The sequence below is a fragment of the Ammospiza caudacuta genome, chromosome Z, assembly GCF_027887145.1.
Source record: "Ammospiza caudacuta isolate bAmmCau1 chromosome Z, bAmmCau1.pri, whole genome shotgun sequence".
Lineage (NCBI taxonomy): Eukaryota > Metazoa > Chordata > Aves > Passeriformes > Passerellidae > Ammospiza > Ammospiza caudacuta.
In genome coordinates this window covers 51,291,325-51,318,534 of record NC_080632.1, presented here as the reverse complement: position 1 = coordinate 51,318,534, position 27,210 = coordinate 51,291,325, and the positions used below count along the sequence as shown (strand labels likewise).

Below are 27,210 nucleotides of genomic sequence, written 5' to 3'. Positions count from 1 at the left end.
AGACAGGCTGGGGAATGAGAGGCTGGGCAGCAGTGCCATGGAAAGGGCCCTGGGGCTCTGGTCCATGGCCAGCTGAACATGAGCCAGCAGTGCCCTGGCAGCCAGGAGGGCCAAGCGTGTCCTGGGGGCATCAGGGACAGCATCAGCAGCCAGGCAAGGGAGGGGATTGTCCTGCTCTGCTCTGCCCTGGGGCAGCCTCACCTCCAGTGCTGGGGGCACTCCTGGGTGCCACAGTATCAGACATTAAACTACTGGAGAACATCCAGAGGAGGGTCATGAGGATGTTGAAGGTTCTGGAGGGAAAGCCTGATGAGGAATAACTGAGATCTCTCAGTCTGTGCTGCCTGGAGGAGACTGAGGGGAGACTGCACTGTCGTCTTCAGCATCCCCAGGAGAGGAAGCAAAGGGGCAGGCACTGATCTCTTAATTCTCATGACCAGTGGCAGGACCCAAGGAAATGGCCTGGAGTTCTGCCTGGGGAGGTTTAGGTAGGCTATCGGGAAAGGGTTCTTCTCCCAGAAGGTGTTTGGGGGCTGGAACAGGCTCCCAGGGAAGTGGTCACAGCACCAAGCCTGCCAGAATTCCAGAAGTGCTCAGACAATGCTCTCAGACACATGGTGTGCAGTGGGTATTGTGTGCAGGGGAATAAGAGGTTGGACAGCAAGCTGCACTTGGATGATCCTAATGGATCCGTTCCAACTTAGCATATTCTATGATCCTATGACTTGGCTGTTTGTTGCCTAAGCACTCTAAGGACTTAATCTTACCTTTTGCTGACAGAAACTCAGGTTTCCTACCTAAATGGAAGTGTAAGTTACGTAACTGAGTTGAGGGGAGTTTAGATTAAATAGACACACACGCAAAAATACAACCATTTTTAAGACTCCAATATTGCAAGGCTAACAATTAGTTGCATCAAAACAAGAACTAGATGGGGTCAGTCCTAATCATTTATTGTAAAATTGATCGTTATGCTAAACAACTAAAAAAGGGAGGTGCAGCTTGTAACTGAAATGTTTTGGATAGGTATTTTGTTTTGAAGATTGTACTGGCCATCATCAGAAAGACAACCTTGTATGTCTCCCATCAGGGGAAGCAAAGCTCATTACTTGGCAAATTACAATTTCTGCTGTTTAGAATTATACCAGCTTGTACTCCTGTCTAAGTAAAAAAATAATAATTTCTTTACTTGAAGATTTACTGTGTCAGCCACTGTAAAAACAAGCATGCTGGGTCTAGGAGAGGTCTAGGTCCACTAACTCCATCTGGCATTTGACAGAATTGGTACATAAGATTTTACAGCTTTTCAGGGTCTAAGATCATTGCTTGTTGTCTTGAGGGACTGGAAAATCAAGGCAAAAAGCACTTCAAACTGTTTAAGTTCAACATTAAGGCCTAAGCCAAGTAAAATTTTTGTACATACACCTGTAATCTAGCTTGACATGGATTTATGAATTTGGGTGAATTTTCTTTCCCCAGAAAACAGGTATGTGTTCCATACAGCTTAGATATAGTCAGAGCTCTGGGTGACACTGCTGCAATGTGTTACCTTGAAGCTACAATTAAGTCCCATCTGAGATTTGCTATACTTTAGCCATAATGTTTTAAATGTCTGAGGGAAACCATTACTCATTAGCTACCTGCACCACCATGTGCTGCATTTTTCACTCCTCGGTGTACCTCTACAAAGATGGTAGCATGTGCAGAGTTCTTAAAAGTGCATTCAGAGTTACTGCTAAATATCTCTGGAAATGAAGTAGCAAACACTAGTGTAGATGCATGAAGAGCTTTACAAATAAAGAAAGGTTTCCAGACATTTATTTCTGGAGCTGTACACCAGGTATTAAAGTACAACAAATACAAAATAATGCTCAAAAAAATCAGTGTTTATGTACAAATATTAAAACCAATGCAACAACAGCGACTTCCTCTTGAACATCTGATACTAAAACATGTTCCGATTGTCACTTGATTTGTTGTTATGCACAGGGTAGTTACTTTGAACTGAGAATAACTGGAATCTCTGTTTTATCAGGAAGACTATAACCATTCCTACTTTATTGTACAATTGATAGCATCTTCCTCCTTCTTTCAATGCAAAATAGGAATAATAAAAATAGTAACCTTGTCTTTATCTTACAAATTACTGTATTTAATTTCCCTGTCTGTAGACGATGTGCTTGTAATGCTGGGCAAATAGCGTCCCTGTTGGTCAGTTTATCCATTAGTTTACATTCAAAGTTGAAATACTCATTAGAAACTTTGGTTAAATTAAGTAGTATCACTGTGTTCTACTTGAACTGAAGTTTTCCTATATTTCTGCCTCTCAGTTTCAATTGCACAATTCACTGACCTCATCACACACAATTTCGTATTCTTCAAACAGTATTGTACATCCTTCAAGTAAATTCAGCAGTTTGACCATTACAAGAGGAAGACTAAACACTTAAGAACCTAGCATGGGAAGATGACGTGTGACCAACTGTGGTATTGCTATAATCACAGCACCAGTTACACTTCTACATGAATCTGCTACCCTCTTTAGATTCCCTGTACATATAAAAAGGATACATTTACCAACACTGCAATTGCCCATTATGGATTTTTTGGTTTGTTTGTATGAAGAACACAGGTGGCAAAGGACAAAGAATTCATCACAGTTTGTTACAAGAATTGTGCTTCACTGTGTAATAGCCAAGGCATTGTAATTTCTTCACATGGTTGCAATTCAGTTATCTCCATGCTGACTTTCAAAACACAATTCTTTTAATAAACAGTAACAAGTTCTCCATTTAAATGTTTAAACTGAGAGAAAAAAAGTAAGTCCAGCTTTTAAAAGTAAACTTCAATAAATAGCTATTTTACATGGATAAAGTCATAGTGGTACAAATTCATGGATGTCACATCAAGCATGCACAAAAATGTTACTATACACAGAAGTAGTCAGAAAATATTAGAAGAGTATCTAAAAAGATATGAAGAATTTACATATTTACGAAATCTTGCAAATTATTGCCTCATTTTAACAAGGAATTAAAAGTAAACGATACCAGCTAGCTAGCCAACAGGCTAAATAAGATCAGCATTTATATTAGACTACCCGGAAATCATTTTTCTCTCATATCATTTTCTGAATTTTGGTCAAAGTCTTTATTAAATAACTAAAGTGTCCATTCAACTTGCTGACAACCCAAACCTTAGACAAGTCTCTGCCTACTTTAAGAGCCCAGCAATGCATAGATAAACTGAGTATATTACTGCATCAACTAATGAAAATGGGCATGTTCATTTAAGTGCAACTGGTATAAGCATTCAGTCATCCTTGTATGATTTTTATACAGACCAGCCACTCACTGTAAACCCATAGATAAACTTGAATGTGTAACAATGGAAGATTATGGCCAGAATTCTACAAAATTACTTAAAATGGGCTGATTCATAAACGAAGGAAACAAGGTACAAAGTTCAGCACAAAACACAGCAGTAAGAAGCTGAGAACTTGGCTAAAAATGTCAAGAGTACAACACAGGGCCAAGGCTACCCGTTATTTACTGTGTACTTACTAAAGTTACATATTTCAGATGTTTAAGTTAAGAACTGATTACAAAATCATATCTACTTTTGTCCACTGTGCTAAACTGATTTGTTTTTAATATGATAAATGTGCTATTGCATAAACACTTCAAAGCAATCTTCATTACAATGCTGTAAAGAAAACTCCATATGCTGCATCTGAAACTTGGGATATCAATGCAGTTCACAGTATGCATAATAAATACCCTCTTCCCTTTCAAATATTAAAGTCACTACCTTCTAATCACTCACCACAACCTTGAAGCAACTATTGAAAATATCAACAATGCAAACTTAATTGCTGGAATAATGAAAGCAAATTAGTGGCAATTAAACTTGTAATACAAACAGTGCAAAGAAAAAGTATGGAGGGACAGGAGTAATGCTCCTGAAGGGACGTTCAGGCTTTCATGAGAACACCCTGCAAGTTGTATGCTACAACATCTTACAAGCCAATACTATGCTTGGTTCCTGCAGCAATTGGAACAAACATTTGCAAGACAAACATCCTGGATGGCTAAATTGCACTCAAGGTTCAAAATAAAAAAATGTAATGAAGTTAAATAGCTGCTTTTATGGGATGCATTTATACTCATCCTTTCCTATTTAACCACAGAAGTGAAGTGCCATTTTGAAGCCAATGACTTGCCAAAACAAATAAATGCAATCCCCGCTAAATAAAAACTTTCAAGCATGTACTTCAAGGTTCTACTGTTACTATATAAACTAGATAGTCCCTCAAAACTGTAACACTTGAACTGCAGTGCTCCAAACAACTTAAGATGTCTTCCAAATGTAGACTGTTTAGTGGTAAATCCTAAGCTGTGCAGACTGTAGCTTTATACATCAGCTGCCTTAGGAAAGTTAAGGTACACGATTGCATTACTCTTCAAAGTTGTGGACAAACCCCTTCCAAATACAATATAGCCTAAAACTCATCTGTTTGAGCCAGTAAGTTTAAAGTACACAGACATCTATGGCAGCATGATTACTTCTTTGTAAGGTAGCCATGACCTTTAATTTTGCAACAGCATTCAAGTATAGATCTTCACTTTACTCATCTTAAGTCCCTTGTGCTAGCTTCCACCAACATGAATTTGCTGCTTTGTAAACTGAAGTGCTCTAGTTTAGTATCACATGAGAGAAGGTTCCATTTAAAAAACATCCTTGTATGTTTGTGCAGTTTAAAATAAACAAACCCATCCCTGCCTTTATAAGGGGGGGAAAAAAAATGCTACATTGAGCAGGGATCAGGATCGGTACCTGTAAACATTGTTATTCCACTGCATCCATTACGGCAAAAGTAACTTACTAAAAAAGCCACTCCAATCCGTTCAGAACTTCTGTGCTGGTTTTGAAACGGTGGCTTCCGTCTACAGGCTTTAGGAAAAAAAACTGAAGCAGAGCTTAAAGCTGCATCACAGAGTTCTCTTAGTCCCAAACTCTGCCACACATCCTATGACATTTCCACATTTATGGACTGAAAAAAGAAATTACTCTTGATAAATCAAGATATAGTTCTATACATACAAAGACATCACTGATGTCATAAAGTTCAAACTTCCAGTGAAAGACTAAGCAAACCTGATAGCTCCCATCAAGTTTACTACTACTGCATAAAGTACCCACTGTTTGTTTAGTTTTCCACAGTCATTCTGAATGAAGGGCAGCATGTTGGTGGAGAGTGTGGGTATTGATAAAACCATTTGTCTCATTTGCAGATAGACTGCTGAAGTCAGCCACTGAAACAGCCATTTTGGCACTGGTAATGTGGTGTGTGTGGTTCTCAAAGTCCACACCAAGGTTATTTACAGAGACATCATTCATGAAAGATTCTGGGACAGCAATCCCCATTTTCAATCTCTTCGCAGGTCTTTCTGCCTCCTCACTGCACATGTTCATTTGGTTTAGCTCTGAATGATAAAAGCCAGTCTCAAATAAATTAAAACAATCACTTTCACCATTGCTGGGCAAGTTAAGCAATTCTTCTGTTCCAACAGGCACATGATTAACTGGTGCTCGGGGTAAGCTGTCCATGGGAGGAAAAGCATCATCCAGGCAGTTCACATCTGAAGTGTGGCAGACTGTAGCTACAGTGTTTGTCAGTGCTGGAAAACAGATGAACACAAATGCAAATGAAATAGTTGTTTGCATAGTTCCAACAATTATTTTTTTTCCCCTTGATTTACCTGTCAACTCATTGGCAGTGATAGAGTTCAGAATGCTTAGCTGTTGGTCAGGAATGGTTTCTGTTCGACTATTAGATGTTAAGGCTGAAGAATGTACTGCTCCTCCAAGGGATTCTGCTTCATCTACCAAACGATCCATGTAGTCCCTAAAAGAATATTGCATCCATAATTTATTATGTAACTAGAAAACAAGACCTATAAATGATGATAGATTTAATTTCAGTTGCCATAGCCACTGAAGCTTTACACTGCAATGACAGAAGTGGGGTGGGGGGGAAGTCTTCTACATTATATAGATTTGCAACAGAAACACATTCCAATAACATTTTACTTACGTAACTCCTGGATGATGGTTATATTTCTTCTTTCCAAATCGTGTTTGCTGAGCAAAGTAATCATAACGTTCCGACTTCTTCCACATGTAGTAGAAAGCCACACACTCAGCAACTGTTCTGGTTCTTACCTAAAGGGCAGCAAGAAGAATTGACAAGATTAATGCAAAGACTTAGGTTTTGTCATCTTCCCAATTCCCACTCCTGCAATATTATTAGTTTCTATTGTTTTGGAACAAATCTTAGCAGACTTCAAACAGACCTATAGTTTCAAGTATTACATTTGTTCTATTCAATGCATTATTGGATGTTTTTTTCTTAATCTAGGTTGAAGCTCTATCTACATCTGAAGTACTTAGACATAAGCATTTTTTAAACTGTAAGATATACCCTTTCTTGTGAGGGAAAAAGCTGAGCAAATGAATGACCTAAGAGGAATGAAGTACCAAAGACTCTGGATATGTGTTTCTTTGGGGAAAGTCCAGAACTGTGGAGGCTTTGGCAACAGAGTTGTCCAACCAGAGCAGTAAATGCTTAAACAAAATAAAACTGTAGTCTTGTTGAGAAGGTAGTAAGGACTGAAACATTTCACATCATCATCACATCATCCACAGTTCCAGTTTTACAACTCTATCCAATATACAATGCTATCCAATACAGTCAGGCAGTAAAATATATTTGAGCACTTCCAAACATGCAGAAAGATCAGTGGTGAATCCAAAATGCCTTGGGTGCAGTAGTAAACCTTGCTAGTTTAGGCACAGACATACCAGGAAGGGGAGGAAATTAGCAGATGTCCACATGCTAATGCATGAAGTCCCAGTTAACAAAGCTTTACGCTGCAGTGATAAGGAAACACATCTTGTTAAGCTCCTCCACACACTAAATCTTGTCTAGCTGATACTTTCTATGTACAAGTGACATCACCTTATCTGTTCTGGATCCCAGAACTTTCCCTAAACTTTTCTGCCTTTTGCCTGGGGAAAAAACCCAGCAGACTTCTTAGACAAATTATGGACCATAGTGACACATCAACACGAGTGTTTTGTTCCGTGTTGGAAACTATATTTTTTATCTCTGATGCGTTAATGCTTATTGTTAAAGTCCATTTAAAATCTCAGCTATCCAAATTATTTAGGATAGGTCAAACCAGTTACTGGGTAAGACCAGAAAATAGTTGCTGAACAGCAACCACAACCCTACAAAGTTTACCTGAAATACAATAAAGGCTCCTAAAGAAAGAATCCCTTTAATATAGTATCAAAAACATAAAAGAGGTATACAAGACATTTGGAAATATTGATATTGTAAACTATTGCTTTTTGATAAAAATAACAAAAAGGCCTATTCTTCAGGCACAGAGAAGTCAATCAGAAGCAATCCAGACCAAGCTTAGAACTAATTTTTTGCTCAGAAAAGAGAGTGTTATGGATGACTATACCTTATGAAAACACAGAACTCAGCCTGATTCTGTAAACTTGCACCTTCCTGGTGATGGAATAAATTAGGCAAAGATGCATTCTCCCCTCCTATAGCCATGGTAAAGAAATACTGTTCACTTCTAGGAAAGGCATGAATTTAATCTGCATTGTAATGCACATGCATGTATAGAAGTAATGTCAACTTAAGTTGGTTTCAGAGACAATATATTAACTCAACTCATCTCACAATGCCTAGTATTTCCAATGACATTTGGAAACATTAGTGCAAAAGAAAGGAAAAATTAGTTCAAAAATGCCAAATTTATTTTAATATTGTTCTTATTTCCTTCTTTTGTATGGCTTCTAACAAACAGATTGCCTTCACATAGTATCATACAATTTACGAACTCATTTAACTGTAAAATACTAACCTTGTTTTTCTGTATGAGATGGAAGTCTTTTCCATACATAAGAAGTGCATTTTCAAAGCTTCTGCATTCTTCTTCTGACCATGCTGTCATCTCTTCTAGATAATTATAAAAGTAGCATGAGAAACTTGATTTCACTCATTAATCTTTTACAAAGAATAAAAATTTTGTTCCTAATGGATGAATATTCAAATGCATTCTAAAAAGAAAGTAATTCAGTTATTTAGATCATTTTATTTCCCCTACTGAGAAACTATCCTACCTGAAATTTAACATTCTTCTTTACAAAGAATGATCTAGAAGAGTTTGATTTCAGAAATCTTTCATACTTGAAGGCAAAGGATATTTCAAAGGTTTATTGTTCTTAATACATTTGTCATCAAAAAATAATGATTGATAAACATCACTGAGGTGGTAAGTATGATAATTTTTCTCAATATTTCTTGTTACACAGGACACAAGGAACAGTGGTTGTTGGAAAAAAGAGCAAAAGAAAATCCTGTTTTGACAGATGGCCCTGTTCTGAGTGAGCATCACAGACAAGGAGGCCTGAGAGAGCTCAGCCCTGCAGTGCAAACCACAGAGCAGTGCTAGGCCCACACCCTGCCAGGCACTCAGCAGTCTAGGCCATGTCTTACCCAGGATCCAAGGACCAGCCTGGATGGCAGCCATGGTGCACGGCACTGTAAATCACAGCTGAGACACAGGGTGGGATGAACTGTCATCAAGAGGGCAATTCCAACCTGACACTGACACCCAGACGGATCCAGCATGAGACAGACTGCCCAGAACACACAACACCTTGCCTGGTATCATAAACCCCCTGGTGAGGTAGTTTTTCCACATTTGGAGAAGTGCCTCAGCACCAAGCCTGGGTCAGGAAGCCATACAGCACCAACTGACAGGGACTACAGTTAACATGATCCAGGCTTTTGAAAAGTAAGGGATATCAGGGAATCCAGAAAAAAACCCCAAATAACCACCTGGTCCTAAAGAGCCACAGGGGGTCACTTCTAACCCTGTCAGATCTCTTAAGGAGAAACTGCAAATTTCTTTTCTCCTCTTTTTTTTTTATTTTAACAATTAAGCCTACATTTTCTAAAACTGGATTTTGGTTTGACAAACAACAAAAAAAATCATTCAAGATTCTTGTTGATTTCCTATCTTGATTGTAGCTTTGGGTATATATATAAGCAAGGAGGGGTTTTTCAGATCTCTTATATTCATAATGCTGATTCAGAAAGTTTCCACTCAGAATGTAATGCCTAAAATGTAAAGCCAGTGGGGCAAAATGCATTCACACATTTCAAAGTATCTCTGGAAGCAGACACTGAAGAAGACCTTTTTGCTCCCAGATAAAAAGCGATAATCGCTCTACTGCACAGCTGTTTTTTTCTTTCTGAGCCCCATTAATTTTGCATTCCTTACTACAGAGTTCTCAGCCTTTGAAGAGGAGAAAACACCCCCATGGAAAGTCTCACTTCCAAGAAACTCGCCTTGGAGTGGTATATTTTTGAGAACAGAAGTGAGTTTCAGTAGGTAGAGTAGATCATAGTATAAAGGCTACTTGAAGAGACAGACATTGACAGCATTACAGAATCATAGAATCGTTAAGGTTGAAAAAGACCTCCAAGATCATGAAGCCCATCCTTTGATCAAACATCACCATATCAACTAGACCACAACACTAAATGTCTTATATCCAGTTGTTTCTTGAACATCCCTAGGGATGGTGATTCCATCACCTTCTTGGAAAGTCCATTCCGATGTTTAACAACCCTCTCCATGAAGTTCTTTGCAATATCCAATATAAACTTCCCCTGATGCAGCTTGAGGCCACTTCCTCTCATCCTGTCACTGGTTTCTTGAGAGAAGAAGCCAATCCCCACCCAGCCACAGCCTCCTTTCAGGCAGCTGTAGAGAGTGAAAAGGTCCCCCCTGAGCCTCCTTTTCTCCAGGACAAACACCCCCAGCTCCCTCAGCTGCTCCTCACAGCACTTGTGCCCCAGACCCTGCCCCAGCTCCATTGCCCTTCTCTGGGCTCTCTCCAGCCCCTCAGGGCCTTTCCTGCAGTGAGGGCCCAGCCCTGGACACAGCACTGGAGGTGTGGCCTCAGCAGGGCCCAGCACAGGGGGACAATCCCTGCCCTGGCCCTGCTGGCCACAGCATTGCTGATCCAGGCCAGGATGCCATTGGCCTTCTTGGCCCCCTGGGCACAGCCTGCCTCATGTCCAGCTGCTGTCACCAGCACCCCCAGCTCCTTTCCAGCCACTCTGCCCCAGCCTGTGGAGCTGCCTGGGGTTGTTGTGACCCAAGGGCAGGACTTGGCACTGGGCCTTGTTGAACCTCACACCATTGGCCTCAGCCATGATCCTGCCTGCCCAGATCCCTCTGCAGGGACTTCCTGCCCTCCAGCAGATCCACACTCCCACCCAAACTGGTTTTGCTTGCTAACGGACTGAGAGTGCACTTGCTCCAGATCATTGATAAAGATATTAAACAGAAATGCCCCCAGCACTGAGCCCTGGGGAACACACCATCAGGGTGTAATTCTATTTACCACCATTCTCTGGGCTCAGCCATCCAGACAGTTTTATCCCAGCAAAGAGTGCCCTTGTCCAAGCCACAGGCTGACAGCTTCTGCAGGAGAATGCTGAGGAAAATGGTGTCAAAGGCTTTACTGATGTCTAGGTAGACAACATCCACAGCCTCTTCCTCATCTACTAGGCCTTACTCATCCATCTATCCCGTACCATTTTAATGAGAGTACGACAATTCCATTTGAACTGGAGATGGGGTATGGGTAAGGACTACTAGTCCTTAGGATGGAATTTTGGCCTCTAAGCTGATGCCTCAGGTTTTAGCTTTTGTATGTTTCAGATTCTGTGCAGTTCTTTAGTGTGCAGTTCTGAGCTTCATATGAAGGGATGGTGAGCTCTCTTCACAGAGCAAGGAGACACAACAATTCCTTTCCTAGCTTGGGACCAAGGACAACCAACCCAAATTTCAGGCCCAAGAGCATAAACAATGGCAGAATGAGAGAGAAAAACAAGAAGGATGGGACTTCATAACCTAAAGCTGTAACTGGACAATTAACTCCCAATATGTAAATGAATCAGAACTTAAAAAAGTGAGAGACCTCATCTCTGGCTGCAGATTTTGTGACCATTTTGGGCTCATCTTGTGTGTAGCCCTGGCTGGACTCTTGTGGATGCACTGCCCAATGCGCATCCATTAAGCCTTTTAATAAATCCCTACTTTGTTCTTTAACTCCATCTAGCCTCTATTCTAGGTCAGCCTTCACAAGGCATCAAAGCCACAAAAGAACAGAGGTATTTTTCAATCCTGAAACGGGAACCTAAATTCCAGAGAGGTACTGGACTTAGGATACAGCCCTACAGATGACACTTTAAGGTTTACACAATCTCTTCTTGTACATGACTTTTTAAAGCATTCCTCTTATAGTCCTTATTGCCCCCTTCACCTTGACCTTAGTGTCTTGATTTTGGCTGAGATACTTTTTTTTCTAGTAGCTGGTAAAGTGCTGTGTTTTGGATCCCATATGAAAATAATATTGATAACACACTGATGTTTCAGCAGGTGCCAAACTGTGCAATTAAGGACATTTCAGTGTCCCGTGCTCTGCATTGCTCAGGTGCCCCAGAGGCTGGGGGAGCAAGGCCAGGAGAGGTGACCCGACCTGGCCAAAGGAATGTGCCCTACACAGAGCAGCATGGCCAGGATGGAGCTGGGGGAGCTGCTGGGGATGGGCTGGGATCAGTCAGCAGGTGCTGAGCACCTGCGTCACTGAGCATCACTGCCTCCCTGGGGCTTTAGTCCTCTGTCTTTCCCTTTCATTACAGTTATTATTATCATCAGTATCACTGGTATTATTACTGTATTCTTTTTTTGTTTCCATTATTAAACTATTCTTAGCTCAATACCAAAGTTTTACTTTTCTCCTCTAGTTCTTACTTCCACCAGGAAAGGAAGTGGTGGGGCAGAAGTGAGTGAGCAGCTGTGTGGTACTTCAGTTGCCAGCCAGCATTCATGCACGCAGACACCTGTGTCTCACAGCACCTACACTGCACACATGCAGCTTCCCTCTGAATCTGAGTACAGGGCTACCTGCCAGAATATCAACTTACAGCAGAGCTCATAACCCATTCCACTTCACACAATACACATGCAAAAATAAAGGACAAAACCCCATCTTTGACAGACTCTGGTTTTCATTTAAGGGATTAATAAATAATAAGGACAAACAAGATGGAAGCCCATTTTCCAATGCAGACTCAAGGAAAGCTCTCCATGCCCTTTGGAACTATAGCCTGTTCAGGGCTGGCATAGCACAAATGCTAGCACAGTGTGGGGGCTTACTTATGTACCAACCTACATTCTGATTTTGGTACAAATGTTATCAGACTGTAATCAATCACTATCTCAAAGAGATACTAAATTAATTGTGGGCGAGAACAGCTTTATAGCAGCAGAATCACATCCCTCCCCACCCTTCTCAATCTGTTTCATTGTTACAACAGCTGTGGAAGAAAGAAGGGAAGATCAAACGCAGATCCTCAGCCTTTCTACAAACGGCAAACTACTGTAGCAGAACTTTCAATTGGCCAACTGTCAGATTACACCTAATTTGGGCTAAAATCATCATGACAGGGATGTGCTTGATAATGTGATTCCTACTCAAGGATTTTCCACACAACTTTTTTTTTTTTTTAAACCACACTTTTCTGAAAAAACAGGTATTCCCTTACCCTGAGATGCCTTTCCATTTGAGCAGTATCTCTCAATTGCTTCTTTAACATTATGGCTGCTTTTAAGAAGTTCATACAGTGCCTATAAAATAAAAAAGGTCTTTAGAAAAAGTCTGTTTTCCAATATCCAATCTAGACTCCAAAACTAGTCTTCCAGTGAACATATCTAGTGTAAAAAAAATTAAGTATTTATCTTTACATATAATGAAGATTTAAAAATAAGAGCCAAAACCAAACCACCCAAAAGCTGAGGCAAGATTTAACTAAAAAAATGTAAAACACTATATGAAATTATTAAAAAGGCTGAATTTGTCAACAGTGTGACAATCAGAAACATCACAGATCACAAGGCTGCTAACATTCAAATACTCAAGACTTTTAAACATGTGCTTAAACATTTTAAGTAAGATCCTGACTTCATAATATCCAACACTGAGTAGCAGTGCCTTTATAGTACAAAGCAGAGAAGGAGACCACATGTTAATTACAGAGCTCTGTATCACAAATGGAGCAGATATAAAACCTACTTGTTCATTGTCCCGTGTATGCAGTCCTTCAGGAATTCTGCCAATCATTTTTTCATTTCCTGTTCTTAAGGAGGTTTCAAAAAGGTATTCTTTAACTTTACTTTCTGAGATCACATCAGGTTTCCAAAGTAAATGGTCTTCATTTTCATAAGCTGATAAAACAGAAATCCATTCATGCCATGTGTAACATTTTTAAGGCTGTAACATTAAAAGCTATTTCACAAAGAACAGGAATGCAGAAGCAATCAAATCAAGCATGACCATGTAACTTTCAAACTGCAGATCACTTTAGCTAATTAGTAATTTTCAACTAAAATTTGCCAAAACTTACATAACAAAATGGCAATCTATATGGCAATGTGGTGATTTGTTTTTTCATTCAGTAGCAACTGAATGCTATTAAGAACTTGGTATGTTGTATGCTTTAAGTGATTAGGACATAGAGTCCTCCACAGTACATTGAAATGACATCTGCAATTCTCAGATAGCTTATTTCAAGGATGATATAACACACAACAGCTGACATGAAGCTTTGTTAGTCTGTGCGTATGTTCCAACACTAGATTAAACTATAAATCCTCTACTCTGATCAATAGATGTGATTATCATTGCACATCATGTTTTATGTACTCTCTTGGCAATATAGAATTTGAGTTATTTAATTCAAATATAGAATCCTAATGGCTGTTACAGCAGAAAAAATGGAGATGGTCAAAGCTCTCCTAAAACTGCAGGAAACAACATTAGGCTAAGGTGAAGAATAAAATGACACAAAGTTCTTTTATGGCCTAACAACACAGAAAGCTTTCAGTCAGACATGTCCCAAATGTAAAGTTTATAGGAGTGGAGAACTGCTTTCTAGCTCAATTCTGGTAGCTGGATTACATAGCACAGATGTAAGCCGTATTTGCCATCACTAGTTCTTCCAGGCATAGAGGAAAGGCTTTTATTTAACCATCCAGCCCTACTACCAAGCCCAGCCTTCCAGAGTGCTGGTGATACTCCTCTCCAGTTGTCCTTATCAGCCAAGACAATGCAGTGCTTTTTGCTGGAGTCCATTACTAATAACCCCAAAAGATGCTCCCTGAGCTCTCTGATCTAGCAGCTACCCCTTTGCTCTTGGCCATGCTATCAGACAACACTTTCACTGGTTCTCTCCACTACCAACTCATTACAGGTAAAACCATCAGACTGACACCTCCTTGGTCATCTTCTGGTTATAAGAACTTCCTTAGTTCTTGGCTAAGGATAAGTCAAGATGTGGAAATAATAAAAGAACTACCCACATAAATCCAGTCCTTACTTTTCCATTTTTTGCAACCCACTAGCACCATGCTTGGATCTTAAAAAATTGGAGGCTTTCCTAGATCTTAATCAACACAAAGATATTCACTTCCTAACACTTCCAGCTCCATCCCTACCAAACATTCTTCTTCTCTATTGCAAAGGATTATTCCTCAAAAGAGCAAGTGGCACTGTTAAAAAGATTCAGTACAATTCACTCAAATAATATCCCCCTTAAATGTTAAAGAACCTTACAGAATATCAAAAATTTACAGAAAAAAACCACAGAATGCCCTTCATTTATTATTACATCACCCTACCTGTTTCTTAATTTCCCAGCTATTCCACCCATGACCAAATGTTTTTGCATTATTTGCCTTTTTAATTTCACAGCTATATGTACTATGTTTCTAAAGAAACAAAACTCTATTAAATAAGGATCTTTTTTTCCACTCTAGCACAGCTGCAGTTTTTAACCTAAATTTGCACTGGAGTAAAATCATATTTAGAACACCTAATTTTTAAGACACAGTATAACAGCACCTATACAAGGAAATTTAAAATAGCTTATTGCTTGGTTTTCCATATCAGTTTTGTAACTCACATGATTTTACCTGCCAAAAAAAAAAACAAGCAAGGAAGGAGACTGTTTTGAACCACTTCAGTGTAAACTAAGTTACATGCTCATAGACCAGCTATGATTCTCCAACAAAAGTAACTCCTAACTCCTACAGTTAGTTGACACCTGATATTACCAGACACTTCAGAATTAAGCCTCTAATTTTGACATAAGAATGTCCCCTCTATGTTGGAGAGTCACATTTCTGAGGTGTAAGTATACAGTTGTGCTACTTCCATTTTCTAGTACCTTCTTTAATGGTCTCTGAGACTTTAGCTAGGTAATTGAACTGACCTTACAAATTTAAATAACATTTTCCCATCAAGAACTATGTATAAGCATAAAATAAGAAGTAAAACAATTAGAAGAACATACCCTTTTCATCATCACTACATCTGCCAAGGTAAGCTGGAATTTCAGCCTGGTACTGTGAACCAACCATTATTTCCTGAAAATGTAATAAAAATGAAGAGAAAAAGTGATCAACAAGATTTTGGATATACAAGTATAAATAACGTCATTAACCTGGCATGTGACATGGAATTCCTAAATGAAGGTACAATTTTAGATACATACTAAAAATCTTACTGGCTTTTTTTTAACAGCTAAGTTCTAACTTTAAAAAATGTAATTATTACCTTTCTCAAATCTTCAGATGAATTACCATTGTCTGCCTCTACATCTTCACCATCAGACTCCTTATCTCCATCACAAGTGGTGTTTGCTTCAGAAACAAAGAAGTTTGCTTTTAGCTATGAAGAATTTTATGTTCGAGCATAAAACTACAAGATATTGTTTACTTTTAAAAGGAGCACCTGCTTTTATTCAGGGAGACACTTATTGAGTGTCTGTTGAGCCAGATTTCTACCAAAACCAAACTAGAAGGAAGTCAGAACTATTTATTTGTATTTGGAACTATTTGGTATTTGTATACTGCAGAACTGAAACATTCATCATCATTGCAAATGACACAATCTACTGTACAAAAGGAAACAAGATTTTTTTTTTGGTTGATTTTCTCAATAAAAGCTTATACATAGAGAAAAAGCAAAAAAATTCCAGAGCTATGACACAGCCTCAGGTTAATCACAAAGAGAGTGAAGCTGAAGGCATGCCTCTATTACCTACTAAAACCTTTCAACAGAAGTTTTAATGGGCATTCACAACATTCCTTGAAACCAGGCTGCCTTAGCACAGAATGAAGATACACGAGAGACATACAAAATGGAGTAGGTAAAAGAGAGCAAAAGACTCCTTACTCCTCCTTGACCCTGTTTTTTCCTTCTCTTAGGAAGAAATACAGCAGAGCCCTCCAAACAATTCAAATACATTACTCCATAGAATAACTCATATTTTAGAATCTGGAATGCTGTGGCACTGGGTTCTGAAGCAGTTCTATTTTTATAGTTGTATAATCCCCAGCAGAAGGGAATCTACAGTTGTGACACAATTACACCTATTTTGTATTCTCCAACTTCAGAAAAAACATACTCATAAACTGGGCTGAAATTTTAGCTTCATCACAACTAAAACATCATGAACATCAGAGACAATATCCAAGACTGCATGGACTGATGGTCTTCTTCCATAGCAATTACTAAAATCACCAGTCTATCACTTTTTTGGTATTATAAGTAGCCAGCAAGAGGCTAACCTGAATGAATGGAAAAATATGCTTGGACAATCAGACAATTATTTTGCTCAACTAATGTAAACTCAAGGAAACAGTCTGTGTTATGTATCAGATAATGTGTATCTTAAAACTTAATGCTATCTTAGAATTTGGGAAATGGACAGCGACCAGAAAAATGATGGAACTGCCAACAGCACAGAGAACTGACATCTCCTTCCCTGAAATGGTGGATACTTGATCTTAAAATGTCCAGTCTAATGTTCTAATAAAGTAACAGTCTGAAAGAAAACCATGACAGCAGAGAACAAAGATAACGGTTTCTTAATTCTCAGTACAGATGAGGGGCTAAACATATTTCTCTATGAAGCTGCCGCACTTAAAATGTCATATTCATTAACAGTTCCAAGTGCCAGCACGTTCTGGAGTTTAACTGAAAAAGCAGCGTTACAATTTTAACAGTTTTCGTATCTCCCTTTCAATACAAAGGTCCTGCATTTATCAGACAGCAGCATGCAAAGGGCTATGATTGCTGGTGACTGAGGAGCACAATCCTTTTATTCCCCCCTCCTCTACAAAAATGAAATCCCCCATGGAATACCTTAAGATATTTGCCAAATTAAAACTGTGATGTAAGTCCTCCACACTGCTCTTAACTCTAGGACACCAGTGAGCAAATGAGATGCAACAGGCAATGAGGAGTATCTCATCCAGCTTGGATAACTGAACCACTGGTTCTTTCCCATCACAGCTCCATGGATAGTGAAATTCTGGTGGTCATGGGTTTACAGGCCCCATCCCATATAAAACTGCTTTGGCTCACCCCATGAAGTCCTATGGAAAAGTGCTGAGTGTGTGAAGGGAAATAATCACAAAGACACTGCGCCCCAGTTCACATCCACAGGCTGCATGGAGGAGTCACTGGCTTAAAAGCAGCAGCAAAAATTTTAGTACAGAAACACTAATTTAAAAGATGGGTTACATGTTCATATAATTCACTAACATGGAAAATCATGAAGGGTGTTCCTCAATACTGTATTAACTACTGACTATGAAGTCATTATATTTATAGAGAAATGAATTTTACCTGTGTTTTGAGCAGAGAACCAAATTTTAAGTGTTTTAAGTACTCAGCAATGCCAATCAAAGGCAACATTCACCACGTACAATATCCTGCAAAGCACTGGTTTTCTACTGGTTTTACTACTCACTCTCCTGGTCAGTGAGTACTCCTCAGTTTTGGTATTTTAAGGTACAAAGCTATATATAATGCTATGACTTTTGGAGTACTATTATAAAATTAGGTTTCCTACATCTTAGCGGCCGAGGAAAGAAGTCAGTAGCCTCATGTGAAGTAACTGATGGTGTCAAGTCATCAGCAGAAGACTGTGTTTCTTCATCATCACCTGACAAGAGGTCTTTAGCGATTTCCTCCTGTATCATTAAAATAAAAAAAATGAAACCTCAGAGTGACTATAAAATACAGATTTGTGAGCACTTAGATTCAGCCAATTGTAAGCCTCATTAATTAAAATTAATTACCTTCCCATAAGAAAATGCAGCAGACTAGTAGACCCTATTCCTTTAAAGAAAAAGCCGGTTTGCTCCTACTAACTCTAAGAACATAGCCTTTCATTTCAGAGTCACACATAGTGGTTTCCCTCTGTCTTTGATTAAAACAAATGCACAAGAATTAACTTCTGAAAGGATCAATCTCACATGTTCCTCCAACTGCTTCCAGGAAGAAACACCAATGTAAACTGCCTCACGTACTTAGCATTCTGTCATTCTTTGCATCACAGATATACTAAAGCTTTAGAAGCCTACTACTGCCTCCTAAACTCTAGGAAAAAGCCAACCAACCAAAAAAAAAAACCCCAGCCCAATTTTTTGTAGACTTTGCCACGAGGATACTTCTAGGTAACAAAACACCAAAAAAATCTGACGTTTTTGTAGGTTAAAGAAACAATATTAAGAGAGAAAAGGCACACTTCCTCCACTCACAGATATGTTTGAACTCCTCTAACAGAGATTTGGAAGGGAAAGAACCACATTAGACAACTAGCCGACTACATTTTCGTAGCCTCAACACGATCTTGAATCGTAATGAGAATCAGATGTGCAGAGCCATCATTATATCCTTCTTTCTGTGGAGTTTACCATTACATCATACTCACAGGAAAAAAAAAAGACATATACTTACTACTTGCATACTTTCTAAGCTCAACTACAAGCTGCACATGCTTTGTGGCCAAAAATCAGAATAAAAATCTCAGAATTTAAAGTTAACTTGCAAACCACAAAAGCTGAAATTTCAGAGTTTTGTATCAGCAATGCAACACATATAGTCACAACACATAAAACAATCTCTCACCCCCCATGGCTGAGACCTTTCTGAAAGATTTGCATTTGAAAATAAAATTCCAAAGCATTCAAGAGTACATTTTCAAGTTATTTTCATGCCATTTTTTGGTACTTGATGTGTGGTGGAAGTCAGAGTTATTTCTGGACATCGCATATTTTATCCAAAAATCCCACTTCTTAACTAAAAAAACCCCAAACAACTAACAAATCTCCTACTTAAAAGTTCTTCGCATGTGTTTCAGAAGAACTGTTAACATTTACAGTTTTCTTTTGTACTAATATAGTGACACTAAAGTTGCTGTGCACCATTATGAGAACTAGATGTCCAATATCCTTGAAAGGTAAGATCCCAGAGTGACAATAAATATTGAAATTACCAAAGGTGTATTTTGTAACATCAAGAGATTATGACATGTAATTTAAAGCCATCTGGATTTCTGCTTTTAAACAACAATTCAAGTGAAAATGATTCAGACTTACTTTATCTAGAGTCATATCTGGAAGTTCATCTGCAAGTTCACTTGGAGAGCTATTTGCACTGGAACCTGGCATAACTGGAATCGTGGGCTCATAGCCATAGAATGCTAGTAAATCTTCCAATGGCATGTTTCCTTCCTAATACAAGAAGATTAACAACACTTCAACATATTGTCAATTACTTGTAAACAGTGCAGGCCTAAGAGAATAAGACATATTTTGAAGAACAGAAATGAAAAACAAAGAAAGAAAAACTAAGCTGAAAGCAGGAATGATTAAAGGTTTAAAATATTGTGATTCTATGATAACAATAATTCATAAACATATCTCTTGGCATATAGGGAAGTTCTGTCAAGCTGTTGGGGAAGACATTTTACTGGGTGCAACTAAAGAGTAAATATTACAAATTTCCTGTTTATCTGATACTTTAGAACATGATTTGTCAATATTTCTTCAAGAGAAATATCGAAAACCTTGAAGACTTCATTCCTACATAGCTGATCAAATTCCTTTTTTTCTTTAGCCAGGGAAGGTGTTAGTCCTGCAAAGACTTTTCACAATGGGTAAATTGAAACTCATGTCCAAGTCTTTCCAGGATAAGGACTTAAAGTAATATCGTGTTTAAGATGAGTGTCTCTCAGTTCTTCTTTCTTCTATTACAGAAGCAGTAAGAGAATTTTGTGGAGTAAAAACTCCATTTTAACCATCAGACCAGGCAAACTGCTTCACTACTGTAACAGCAAGCTCATAATCAGCAAAAATGTAATTTTAAAGCTAGTAAGGCAGGAGTACAAATACTATGAACTCCACATGCAGAAAATTTGTTTTTATGTGGACTACACAACCACAGCCTTGTATTTGATGCTAAAAAATAACACTTTTTCAGAAGTACACTGACCAAGACCTGCAATTATGCTGAGGGGTGCACATGGATTAGCTAACAGTAACACCAATAGCACCAGTTTCTGGGTGTTCAGCAGAATGCATGCTACACTGCCAGGGATGTACAAGAGGTGTAAATATGAAAAACTTCTTATTAAATACTGTAAAATGGAATAGAAAAAGCCAAAGAGCACACTGATAATTTTGTACATCTGCTGAATGCTAAACTGATGAAACTAAGACATAGGAATACCATTTATATAGCAATTAATGTGACCCAATATGCATAATTCCAGGTTGTTTGTTTGCATATTGGAAAAGTAAAACCTGACCGACATAATGAAACACAGCTAGATGCCATTTTAATAGTATGCAAAATGTACAGTTTCAATGTAGAAGTGATCTTAGATAACAGGCCTCTAAAACCTATGCCAGTGATTTTTCTACCAAAGCAAATGTGCTACTAAATCAAAGAAAATATGAGCATCAATACCTTTAAGAAGCTAAGTTCAGCCTTTTCTCTGATGATGCACTGCTACATCCCAACCTGACTTTTCTTTTATACAAGCTGCAAATGCATTTTTGCAGAAAACTGAACTATACAACACAAACTGAAGGGCAGGTTGAATATTCTTTTCACTAGAAAAGTTACAATATGTATGAAAACAAATATTTATATAGAAAAGTACATATGAAAAAGGTATAGAAAACTACAATATGTACATTCACAAGGAAGAGAGTCTCTCTTACCTTTTCTAAATCTTCAATTTCAGAGCTGAAATTTTTGCTTTCTTCCATCATTTCCTCTTCTTCAAGAGTTCGCTCATCATCATAATCATGTACCAGCATTTCAGCAGATGGGTCAAAGTCATGATCCTCAGATGATAAAGAGCCAACTATCAAAAAAAAAAAAACTTAATGTGAGAAACTTTTTCCCCTATACCAATATAAGAAATTAAATCCCAGCAAAAAAAAAAAAAAAATTATTCTCTTACAAACAGGATCAGAACTCTCAGTGGAGTAACAAATTTGTAACTACTTGACAAATTCAGCAGCTTCTTTAGATGACCTTCCTTTTCATATTTTTAAGTAATAAGGAAGTTTTCTGTCTTGCTACAAACAGAACAGCAGAGAAAAGTACCTAAACAAGAAAAACTAAGTTTTAGGAAATACAATCCCAAATTAGTATTCTACTGAATAAAAGATTGTTCAAAACACTCTTGAAATCATCATTAAGCTACAAAGCACACACATCAAAAGATATCAGAAGCTGCAAGACTGTCATCTACAGACTCTGATTTTATTGATCTGATTTATATGGTAACAAGCATAGTTTTTCACTGGCAAACAGATAACTTAGGTTATGAATTCACATCCTACTAACTGCAAAACAAGTGAGACTCGCTTCCAACTGCTTTAGCCTCACAAATGAATCTTCTAATAAAATTAATTTGTAGCACTAGATCTAGAAAAATACAGCAGAATTTCAAGAAATGCTATGGAAAATACACTAAAAATAACTAAATTCTTCTAATGGATCACATTAATTAACAACCCAGTGTGATACCCAGTGTGTGGTCCAAGAGACACTACTTAATTACTGAAGACAATACTCAGAAGTAATCAGAAAAGTACTATTATTTTAAATGCACTTTGTCATTTGAAAGATTATGATTACAGTCAACTAATTTTCAAGACAAAAATATTCTGCATCAGTAGTCAATGTTCTGCAGTCAAGAATCACCAAATTACAGGGTTGCTTTGCTCTTTAATGTTCACTTCTTTATGGCTTTCAGGTTGGAGGAACAAGACAGATTAGTATATTTCTCTTCCACTTCTGGCTTCCCCTTATATACTGGTGGTCTATTGCAATCCTTAGCTTTCAAGCATCAAAGAAAAGGTTTACCAAAATTATTTCTATCAAGGAACTTCTTCAAAAGTTTTGAAAAAATAACTACAAATTTTCAACCCCCTTCAAAAAATAATACAATATTCCTCTTTGCACTGCTTTCAGCCTTGAGACAGCTGTATATACCAACACTTCTGAACCTTAAAGAATGCAACTTTTCATCATTTATGCTAAGTATTCATTCTGTACATGCAGGTAACTGAACTTTGTTCAGCTTGTCTAAGACAAAGCTGTCAACATTTGTAATATCACACTGTAGAGAAACATTCAGGCCAAAAATGCTTTTTATTCACATGCTATTCATATTATGGTCTCACAGAACTTTCAGCCCAGCTGATGCTACTATAGCTCCAATAATGGTATTATGTGTTTAATCCTCCTGCTGTTGGCCATCACATCGTGCTCAAGTTTTAGGAAAGCCTCAACTGCCTTAATCTGACATGCACTTACAAGGGTGTGATTAGGATTATTGATTGGAATTGCTTTTTTAACTCACTTTCCATTTAACTCAAGGGGACGTTCCATTCTATAGACTTTACATTAAAAAGTCCCACTTCTCCTGTAGTTCTGAAAGTTCAACACCCCATTTAAAATATTCAAAACTATGTTGAAAAATACAAACTCAACAAATTTCATAATGGTTAAACATGATGACAAACACTGCAGAATGCATTTACATATCAGCAAGTGTGTTCCCCAAATACTTGAGAAAAGCCCTGCTGATGTTAATGATATTTGGTTGTATAATGTAGTCCAAAGAACCTTAACAGAATTTAGTTACAGCCTTAAAAATTACTTGTTATTATGATTTTAAACATTTTCTGTTATTACCAAGAAGTAAAAAATTTAGACAAGCCTGTAGTTATCAGCAACAAGAGAAGCTGTCTCTCTCCAAGCTATCTGGCTTAACTGAGGTGCTGCCTCAAAAGTGCTACACAAGTCTGATTTCATTTTTGGTTCCGAGGAGCCAATTTCTAAGTGCAACTGGACTTAAGTGAAGGATTCCGTAGCGCACATCTCCTCTTAAAAACCTGGCAGGCGGTTAACAGCGTGCACACGAAGCCTTAGGAAAACTACGAGGGGATAAATTTGGGAAGGAGCAGCAAGGAGAGAACGGCGTGCGGGCGACAGGCCGGGTGCCGATGCAGAAGGTGGGCGAGGACGAACCTGGGCTCGAACTCCCAAAGGAAGCCTGCAAGGAAAGGAGAGAGCGAGATAAGAGCGGGCTCCCCGCGGCCCGGCAGCACGCAGGGCCCTTCATTCCACGCAGCCGTCGGAGCTGCCTCGTTTCCCCGCCACCCCGCTTTTCCCCGCTCCCCTCCAGCCTCAGCCCCGGCGTCCCGCCCTGCTGGCCGCTCCATCCCGCTCACCCTCGCCATCCCTCCTTCCCTCGCTCCCGCCTGCCGCTCTCCGTCCCTCCTCCTCCTCTGGCACAAGGCCCCTCCTGGGGCCGCGCCAGGCCCGGCCGGCGTTCCCGCTCCCTCCGGCCCCGGCCAGGCGGGACGTGTCAGGGACCGGACCGGCCGCCGCCTCGTCCCCGCTCCCAGCCCGGGGCTCGCTCCTCCTCCCTCCCTCCGGGCGGTTCGCCATGGCCCGCGCCGCAGCGGCGACACCGCCGGCCCGTCCCGCGGCCCGTCCGCCGCCCGCGGGCCGCGCACCGGCACCGCGCCCGTCCCGCGGCCTGGTCGCGCAGGCTCCGCCGCCCCGGCCCCGCCGCCCCCGTCGGTCCCGCCGAGCAGCCGCGGGGGCGCCTCCAGGGGTTGCCGGGGCGGCGCGGGGGCGCTGCGGGCGCGGAGCCCCGCGGGGCGCCGGACGAGCCCCGCGCCCGGCCCGCTCTGCCCGCTCACCTCCGCCATATTGGGACGATGGGGCCGAGCGGCGGCGCCGCGCCGAGTGCCCGGATGGCGCCGTGAGCCAATGGCGGCCGCGGGCCCGCCGGACCGTCCGTGCGGGCGCGGGGGGACCGGGACGGACCGGGACGGGCCGGGCCGGGCCGGGCCGGGCGGGGCAGCGGAGGCGGGGCAGCGAGCGCCGGGGACCCGCCGGGACCCTCCTCTGGCGGCGCCGCCCCGGCCGGCGACGGCGCTCGGCCCGCCCCAGCCCGGCCCCGCCCGGAGGGGGCGCCCGCCCCGGCGGCGGAGCGGCTGCGGGGACAGGCAGCGGAGCGCTCGGGGGCCGCCAGAGCCGGGTGACTCCGACAGCCCGGGCCGGGAGCGGACCCGGCCGTGTCACCTCGGTACCGCGTGCTGGTGTGCAGGAGAGCTGGCGTCACGCTGACCCCCACGCCATAAGTGTCAGGAAGATGAAGCAGAACTCCAAAGCCTTCAGCCTTTCTCGCGTGCGTTGTCTGCTCTGACAAACCGAGAAAGTAAAATTTACTTTGCAGTGTTTTTATCTAAAACGTGCCATGTCTGTTACGTGTAAGTTATATCTACTCCTTTTTACACAATCACGGCATTGTCAGACCTGGAAGGGACCTCGGGAGATTCCCTGGTCCAAACCCCTGCTACAGGGCGGGCGTTCAATGTCTCAAGAGAGGGAGACTCCTTGGCTTCCCTGGGCAGCCTGTTCCAGTGAGCTGCCACCCTCGATGTAAAGTTCTTCCTCATGTTTAGGTGGAACTTTTTTTAATTTTAATATATGGTCATTACATCTTGTGCTGTTGATGGGCACCACTGAAAAGAGTCTGGCACCATTCTATTGGCACCTGCCTTCGAAATATTTATACACATCAATGAGATCTCCTCTCAGTCTTCTCTAGACTAAACAGGCCCAGGTTCTGTAGTCTCTCCTCATTAGAGGTGTTATGAATGAGGTCCCTATATGTCTAGAATTTAGCAGCAATTTTAATTGAGCAGCAATTTTATATAAAATAATGCAATCAAATATAATCAAGCAGGTACAAAATTATTTGGCAGTGGTTCAGATAAAGCATAAGCAAAACCAATCTATTGGGGTATGGGGAGGGCTTCCCACCCTGCCTCACATACAAAAGGCAAAAGGATCCAAACACAACTCATATATTGTATGCTAATACATATTCACCAATATTTTCCCGTAAATCTCCTCTTATTTTTGAAATCTATGCCACTATACTGCATAGCGCATGCTCCGTTTGTTTCTAAGGGGTCTTCTTTGGCTTTTGGTGGTCAATTCCAATGAAGGCTTCTCATCATTGTCACTGTCCTTTGAACAACCCCACATGTGCCCCAAGTCTTGTGCTATGGAAGCCAGCATTATATTCCAAAAATAAGCCTTAATGTTTTATAGATTCCTGGAATAATTTCAATTTTGTCCATTTCAAGGTCGACTCTCTAATTATCCTGAGGCCCATTCTGTTTTGGGATGTTATTTGTCTCAAACTACATCCTGCATCCTATTTTCTCACGAACATCTGAAAACATCTGTTTTGTGACACTAATTACATACCCTTTTCCTCTATTACTTTTTAACAAATATTTTCTAAAATACTGATATAGTTACAATTGTTAGCATGAATCACATTCATTTATCAGAGATGCTCCAGTCCCATCATCTTTGCTCCTGTTCACTGGACACTCTCTGGTACTCCTTGTCTTTTTTGTACTGAGGAGCCCAGAACTGGACACTGTACTCCAGATGTGGCCTCACTAGGGTCAGGTAGAGGAAGAGGATCAACCTCTCCTGACTTGCTGGCCCATACTCTTCCTGTTCTCTTAGAAGCATTTTTTGTCCTTCTACACATAAGGTTGGCTTGGACTGTCTTTATTTTGATTCTTTCATCCCAGGTTATAAAGACTGATGCTTTTAATTTTGGATTCACAAGTTCCTGCTTCTGGCCAAATTTCAATGGCCATACTTGCTATATTGAATGTTGCTCTGCTGCAGGGGCGGTGTGTCACAGCAACACTCACAGGCAGCAGTGCCCAGGCTGTGTCCCACATGGGCATTGGGGAGGCTCGAGGCTGTACACAAAGTGAATGGCTGCTTTGGATGCATCCTAAGTTCAGTTTGGAGACAGTGTAGAGATCTCAAGCTGGTTTAGGTACCTGAATAGGAGAATTCTACAATGCTCAACAAATTCTTCTGAGACCTGTTGCTCTGAGAAACAGAGTAAATGAAATTGTGTCATGCTGCACGGCTGAGTCTAATGTAATTCCAGGACTCAAGCTGTTTGTATGCCTTCAAACTACACAGCAGCTACAATGTAGTCATACTGCCCTCATTGTACCTGGGGTAGAATGCTGACAACATAAAAATCACACAAGTCTTTGCAGAAACAAGTATTTTATGAAAGTTATCATAGTCACTGGCAGCTTCATCACTACTTCAACTTCCGTCATCTGATCAGCCTTCGTGTTTCTTGAAGTTACCTGATTAAAATCGTCAGTAACAGACAGATGAGCTATGTCAGGGCACGCTGCGCATTAAGAAGAAAGAGTCGACCCTTTCCAGTCAAAAATTAAGAAAGCAGATGTAATCTTTTCCACCTCTGACTGATCCAGAATGCCATTATAACCCACGAATGCTGCTTAGCCTTTCTAAGTTTTGTTCCCTCTAAATACAAATCCAGTTCCCTATGCTCTTGAGCCTCAGATTGGGTAAGGCAAATAGCTTTTCATGGACTCGGAATGTGTAACATATACACAGGTTTGTTCATCTTATCAATTAAATTCCACAGAAAATGCAGCAGGAAAAAAATCTCAAATCAGGAAAGTACATATTTGGTACTATATACACTTTATTAATAGGAATGCTCTCCAATTTGGATGCAAGTACCTGTTTCCTAATTCCTGAAGTAGATTACTCCAGAGTCCTTTGACTGTT

At 40.3% G+C, this 27,210-nt stretch overlaps 1 protein-coding gene across 1 annotated transcript; it reads right to left on the bottom strand.

Moving 5' to 3' along the window:
- Positions 1 to 1,841: 1,841 nt before the first annotated feature.
- On the bottom strand, positions 1,842 to 24,262 carry MIER3 (MIER family member 3). The gene is made up of 13 exons (XM_058823449.1): positions 24,252 to 24,262; positions 23,572 to 23,596; positions 21,246 to 21,391; positions 19,617 to 19,751; positions 18,086 to 18,206; positions 15,781 to 15,866; positions 15,518 to 15,590; positions 13,240 to 13,391; positions 12,713 to 12,794; positions 7,947 to 8,041; positions 6,098 to 6,225; positions 5,763 to 5,908; positions 1,842 to 5,681 (listed from the first exon to the last, which is right to left on the bottom strand). Exons 1-13 carry the CDS (start codon positions 24,258 to 24,260, stop codon positions 5,224 to 5,226), a joined length of 1,656 nt encoding a protein of 551 aa, XP_058679432.1. The 5' UTR covers positions 24,261 to 24,262; the 3' UTR covers positions 1,842 to 5,223.
- Between the last annotated feature and the right edge of the window lie 2,948 nt (positions 24,263 to 27,210).